Source organism: Pollachius pollachius, assembly GCF_949987615.1.
Source record: "Pollachius pollachius genome assembly, chromosome: 18".
Taxonomy (NCBI): Eukaryota; Metazoa; Chordata; class Actinopteri; order Gadiformes; family Gadidae; genus Pollachius; species Pollachius pollachius.
This window is the reverse complement of record NC_136951.1, coordinates 6,829,795-6,836,900: the sequence shown is the minus strand read 5'-3', so window position 1 is coordinate 6,836,900 and position 7,106 is coordinate 6,829,795. Positions and strand designations below refer to the sequence as shown.

General features: G+C 42.8%; 1 protein-coding gene across 1 annotated transcript; it reads right to left on the bottom strand.

The window, feature by feature from the left end:
* Positions 1-2,717: 2,717 nt before the first annotated feature.
* On the bottom strand, positions 2,718-6,819 carry barhl1b (BarH-like homeobox 1b; the record flags this gene model as incomplete). The annotated part of the gene is made up of 3 exons (XM_079756192.1): positions 2,718-3,009; positions 3,875-4,097; positions 6,369-6,819. 3 exons carry the CDS (start codon positions 6,817-6,819, stop codon positions 2,718-2,720), a joined length of 966 nt encoding a protein of 321 aa, XP_079612318.1.
* Positions 6,820-7,106: the final 287 nt, after the last annotated feature.

Genomic DNA, 7,106 nt, shown 5'->3' with positions numbered 1-7,106 from the left:
GGTCCGCGGGCAGACACCGATTAGGACTATATGGATGGATGGATGGTTGTGGTGGTGGGACGGGTGTTGGGTGGTGGTGGCGGTGGGGAGTGGAGGGTGGTGGGGGGGTTGATGCATGGTTCCCGGGCCCCGGCGTGGTCGCTGACCAGCTGTCTCCGCGTTGATCCCCCGACCACAGTGAGCCTCGCCCGGTCACCAGCTGTTGAAGCGTTTGGCAAAGAGTCCAGCATCCAACACCCCCTCAAGGAAGAGCGATGGAAAACAATCAATATCCAAATGGGATCATTTAGAGCACTTAAACAATTGCGCGCATACTATAAATATTTGATGGTGCGCATTGTTTATGTAAAGCGCACGGGTTCTGCGTTGTTAATTATTTTTGCCATTTAGTGAGAATGACATGGCCAACGGCTCCGGTATGACTCGTTCCCCTTCTGTACTCTTGGCCCGTCTTAAAAGACATTCGCAGGAGTTAATATTGGCCTCCACGCGTCGGCGAGAACGCGCCGGGTGAGCGTGTTCTCGCCTGCTTAAACGTGACCCACTATGTGCCCACTTTCCAAATATGAGCAACAGCAGAGAAACACAACCTAACTAAAACCTAAATCTCACCCTTATTTAATCGCAGGCCTGCTCATTAACCAAAATGCGAACTCGTTTGAGAGCTGAGATTGAAGTGTCGCCTATGGGTATACCGCTACGCGTCATTTCCAAAGGTTAAGACGCGCCTTCCCTCAGCCGCGACCTTCTCTCCTGCACTTTTAAGCACGAAGAAACCCAAACATTGTGCTCGCTTTAGGAAAACGATTGACAGATGTGTTTGTGATTCAAACATATTCCTTCTAATAGGACATTTTTCCTCATCTCCAGCTCCTGTGTAGTCGTCCCACTGCCTCCAGACTGGTTCATATACCGGCCCTGGGCTCCAGCTTTGCTCATTGTATTCAACACATGAAGTGAAATTAACGTCCACTTAAAATGGACTGAAATGATTAAATGACTAATAGGTTAAATATTTGATGGGGGCCTGCTGATGAACACCCCGCTTACAGTCTGTTCTCCTCACGCTGTTAGCTAAATACACCTGGACGGGTTGTAATGCTGTCCCTGCTAAACCAGGGCTGTGTTCAATAGCCCGTGGATCAAGAGATAATTATGTGTTAAGCGAACCATCGTTTTAAAAAATTATATTCTATTCTAATACTATTTTTGAAATATCGACAAGGAGTAGTATATTAAGGCCTAGTATTAGTATTAATTTAACCGCTTCAGCCGTTCAATATGAAGATCACAATTTTTTTTTCATTTGGCTATTAATTTTTTTAAAGTTAAGTAAGGCATTGTTTTAATTTACATTAAAGCATAACGGCTTGAGCCCAATGTACCGAGGGTGACTTGGTCACTGTTAATATAGGCATATTCAACGTTTTTTGTTTTAAAGACAAAAATGCGCTGCCAAATCCAGCTAAAATATATTGAGCATTTCCAATTCACTAACCAGTCACATGCTTAAATGAAAGAGCTTTATTTTCACATTTATAAAATTAATTCTCTTTTACATCAAATCCCCCTTCTTCAATATTTGCTGTGTACTTCAAGGAGTAAATTTCACCATATTACCATGAGGAGGAACGAAAAAACGATCCAGAAACACGAGAACCACTCCACAAGTTGATAGCTGCAATGTACATTTTCACCAAAGAGATAGTAACAAGGGTATCACGGTTTCATATGAAATAACAAAATGCACAACGTCTCTTCAAATACATCTAGTAAACCAACATCATGTGGGTCAGAACCAAACCTTCTTTTGGTGGTCGCCATTCCTTCTGTTCGGATAAATCGTTTTTTTATATAAATTACTTAACAATTTACTTAGCTAAAACTTAAACTAAGAACATGAAGAGTATAAATATAATATTTTTTCCATTTTCATAATCCTCAGTGATCTCAGATCGCGCTGTCGGTAGTCCATTCTTCGTTCTGGCGGAACTATGTTGGGACTCCTTACAGTTTATTATGGCTAATCTAGCCGAGTGGATCAGACTGCCTCCCGGGGTCTGAGAGCGACGGGCCACACAAACCAAGACATGTCTGTAAAATCAGTCTCTTTTGGATCAAATGCAAAATATTCTTATATACATGTGGATAACAGTGGATCTTTATCTGTTTGTAAACAGTAAAGTAAAAATAATGTTAAGAAAAACCCCTTTCAGAACAATAACCAAATGATTTAAAAAAAAATGAAGACAAATAATAACCCAAAATATTGAAAATACTATTTATTAACAGTAATAGGTATTAGCCACTAAATATTATTGTTTTATTGTTATTATTGTTTGAATTTGCATCCATTAGTGTGTTTGAAAGTGCCTGTAATCCGTAAATCCAGCCCCCGTTGGGCCTAATCGAACAGTGAATGAAAAAAACAAAACAATAAAAAATAAATACATAAATTATCTCCGATTTATAGGAAAAAATAAATACCTAATAAATAAAGTTCATGGTATAAAAAAATTATAATAATGTGAAAAAATAAAATATATATCCAGACAGATGACTGGGAGTTTTTCGCGCCACAAATTCAATCCTCTTCACGTGGCTCGGCCCGGGGTCTTTATTTCCCCGTTAGGCCGACACTGATTTCCTCTCTTCCCTCTCGCTCACACTGGGAGTCCCGAGCTGCCAAGGAGGGCATTAAATCTGTAATGGCCGGCTCACCGTTGCTGGCCCGGCCGGGAGAGCACGCCGGAGAGAGGGGGGAGAGGGGGCGGCTCGCTGCCCCCCTGAATGCCGTGCAGGAGGATCCTGGGGACCAGGGGTCTCTGAAGCGCCGGCGGGGGCGCCGAGGGTCCTCTGTACAGGTAGAGCGCTGCTCCCGGGTCCAGGTTGGACACCAGGCTTTGAGGGTAGAAGTAAGGGGACGGGAACATCCGCTGCAGGGCAGAATAATTACCGGCTTCCGCTAACAACTCCAGTCCAACCGCCGTCTGCCTCTTCCACTTAGTCCTGGAAGAAAGTCAAATCGATGCGTTACATTCACCTTCCCAGGACTGGGTCTTCATTTAATGTCAAATGTTGAAGAACACCCAACATCCACGCAGCTACAATCGTAGCAGTATAAAGTGTAAGTGTCAAGTGTAGGAACTAAGTGTAGAGCCAATTGGATGTAATTAAATGTAGGCTACTTTAAATACATTAGCCTTTTTAGGCCTAAGTGGTTGGTGTGCTAACTTAAGCAACTAAGCAATAGGCCACTTAAAGAAAAAAAAAAAGGTAATGAATAAATAAAAATCAACAGCCTGTCCTTGGGTGTATTCACACCCAAGGATATCTGTTTGGATGTCAATATGTTCTCCATGCAGGTGAATAATTCATAATAAAGATAATTGAGCAGATATAGTGGTGTGTGTGAATTATTGATGGCGCACATGGAGCGATGCATTAGTCATCCTCCAAAGCGTGGTGCTTTAGATATTAAGTTTGATCGTTTCTCCCTCTTTCCCTTCAAATCTGTCCAAACCAAAGTTTCCGTAAGGATCAACGCTGCATTCTTTAAAATAAAATGTTTCAAGTGAACATGGCCCCAAAAACGTGGTCAAAATTGGTATGAATCATAGTCTTGTTTTATTGCAGAAATCCGACTTACATTTCATAAAGAATATTATTCAATTTCCTATATTTCCTATAGAGGGGGCCGAAAGTAGATAAATAGCCCCCCACATTTTGAGAGATTGATATTTTGAACAAACTAACACAATATCTCACAACCAGTGCGCCGACACTGAATCGGCCAAGCTATTAATAAAACAATAAGACGACGCTCTATTTATTTTTGAGTGTGTGGTGTGTGGTGTTGTTCCCGGGTCTTTACCTCCGGTTCTGGTACCAGGTCTTGACCTGCGTGTCCGTGAGGTTGAGGGAGGCCGCGAGCTCCATGCGGTCCTGCACGCTCAGGTACTTTTGTCGCTCGAAGCTGCGCTCGAGCTGGGCGAGCTGGTGGTCAGTGAACGCCGTTCGCGCCTTCCGGGGTTTCTTCAGCCGCACCTGCGAGCTGTCCCTGCTGCTCGAGATCTCTCTGTCGCCCTCCTCCTTCACTGGGGAACAAAAGAGCGGGGAACCGGTTTAAATAATGTGCTCGTAGGGGTAACCGTTTAAACAATGTGCTCGTGGGGGAACTGGTTTAAATAAAGTGCTCTTGGGGGCAATGGTTTAAATAATGTGCTTGTGGGTGCAAAAAGTGACAGAAAAGTGACGTGAATACTTGATCTTTCGTCGATAAAGGAACAAGGTAACCTACTTTTATATTTCATTAAAACATTTTTTTTTATTAAAATGGACCGTCATATAATCGGTTGAGTAGGCCTAGAATAATGTAAAAAATATTAAAAAGCAAGTTGTATAAACGTGAGCTTCATTAAAAACGGTTCTGGTTTTATATTTCTAAGTCCCAACACGTCATATACACAACACTTGATTCAGGCCTAAACTCTTCTGAAAAGCCATCCCCAGATTCAACATCCTCTGTAGCCTGCTATATGTTCTTTATTTCATTTTTTTTTGGTGGTGTCGTGCCACGGATTTCATTGATATACAATTCTCAGTCAGCTCTCTGTTTCAGTGTAAAAAGGGGGAGACGGCGGTATAGTTGAATAGTTGAGTCGTCTCGAGGAGCACAATAATCCGCCTAATTGAGCCACGAGGGAAGGGGGCCTTTCAACCGCGACCGGGGAAACTTCACACGAGCCTGGAAATGAGTGAGATAAAGAGCCGGGCGGCCTCGCGCGATACAAATCTGATTAGGACCGGGACAAATTGCATCAAATCCCTGAAATATTAGGGGGCGGATTGGCGGAAATCAAAGTAGAGCCAGTGTATATGTGGGCTTTGCTTCCCATAATCAATGGGTTGATGAGAATATCTACACGATGCTGTGATGCATACGTAGGCACGCGCGTGCACTCACTGACGACATAAAAATGACACGCGCGCGCAAACGCGCACGCACACGCAGCCGCGCACACGCTCACGCAGGCAGATTTTTTCTGTGTTTGACTGATTATTGGCGTTGAGCCCTTCTCCGTGGTGAGCTCGTTTAAAACAAACTAGCCTACTACTAAACTTATTCTGGAAATTATTTTGTAGGCTGCTTTGTCATGGTGAATTGTAATTATTGTTATTAATTAGCTATATAGGCTTAATGGAAAGATTACATTGCAACACCTAAAATATATTAAGCTATGCAATACCAATTTAACAAATAGCAACTTTATCAGTGCAATAACAATTATTATGTCAGCCTGATTAATTGATTAATAATGAGGCTATAGTCTTCAAATAGTAGCAATAAGTCTGCTTTTATTGTATATTATAATATATATATATATATATATATATATATATATATATATATATATATATATATAGGCCTGCTATAATATAAACCCTACATAACGATATTATAAACTATCATATTACTAGCAATAATGTGACCCAAACATATACAAAAATACAATAATAATATAGGCCTGCAACTATTGATAATAGAAATAGTTAGAATAATGTGTGCATTCTATTATACGTTGCCCATATGGACAAAACTCAAAATATATCTGAAATGATACATACATATATTTACAATTTATACGTAGGCCTATGTATTTTTTTCTGTCGTGCAGCAGCTCGAAATGCTCCACGGCTTCATTAAATTGTCACTGGAGGTGACATGTGCATTATGGCGATGACATGATTGGAAACAGAGAGGCCCTTGATGGCGTTTATCTGGAGGCGACCCTGTCATCTCTCCCTCCTCGCCTGACTCACATCAACAGATGCGTGAATCGCACCTGCTAATGCAAGCAAACACAAGTTCGTCAAATTAGGAGAAATAACTTTTTTCTCATTATTAATTAATCTTTGTCAATTGTGATTATTTTACTTTATTTAATGCAAGCCCTTTGTTTTGTTTTCCCTGGTCTCTCAGAAGGCCCTGGTATACCTTGTTGGCAGGTTATTATTTGTGAATTATTTTATATTATTTAAAAACGGCAAGCATCTACAAAGATTTCAACAATTAGGTAACTTTCTTTATTACATTATATCCTACTTGAAATGTGTGATTATTATATTTTGTTACATGCTAAGTTTATGCAAGAACCAGGTCTAAGATTGTTTCAGAATTAAATACAATTGTGTTCCAAAACTATTTAAAGCTTAAAAACCTTTTTATTTTTTTAGCCGACATTTTTATAGCGTGAATTCTTTAAAGTTTATTCCAACTACGACCCACAACTCAAAACTGCAACTCCCCACCACACAATCACCTTCCCACCGCCTCACGGGACCCATGTCACCGCCACACCGCCTACCTTTGTATTCACTGTCCGACGAGGAGTTGCTGTGGATTTTATCCATGAAGTCATCCGCAATTTTCGACCCAAGCCTCCCCGTCTCCTGGGTCGGCTGCCCGTTACTCGAGTAGGGCGCGCAGGCGGCCAAAGGTTTACAGTCCGCCAGGATGTCTCTGATGAGGAAGGACGACGTCACCGTCCGCTGCTGGGACCCGGCGGAGATCTGCGCGTGCTGCAGGTGCTGCGGGAGACCGATGCCGTGGCCCTGTCTCTGCGATACTTCCTCCACGCATTCTCTCCGGGGCGACGGGGGAGACGAGCAGCCGCTCTCCACATCCGACCTCGGGCTGAACTCGAGCGGCGAGCGGCAGTCCCCCACCAGGCTGCCCCCCTTGGACATCGGACTGCCCGGCCGGTGGGAAAGCAGCGAGTCGATTCCAAAACTGGATCCGTTTCCGGATGCCTCCATCGTCGGGTTTTCGAGGCCTTAAACTATCATTGGTATTCAGGAAAAGATTAGGTTTTTTTTTGGTCGCAGTTTATCCCCCGAGAGAAGAAACCACAGATCGTGCGATCGTTCGGCTAAACTCTATAATCCTGAACTATGTGTCGCCTCCCAGCAGTTTCAAACACTTCCAGATTAACTTCTATCACACCGACGTCCCATGCATCCGGTTTTCTCTGCAGGTGGCCGCTTCTGGCACCCGGCGTCACCTCATAGGAGTGTGTCTTCGGTCGTTTTCAGCCCGGCTATTC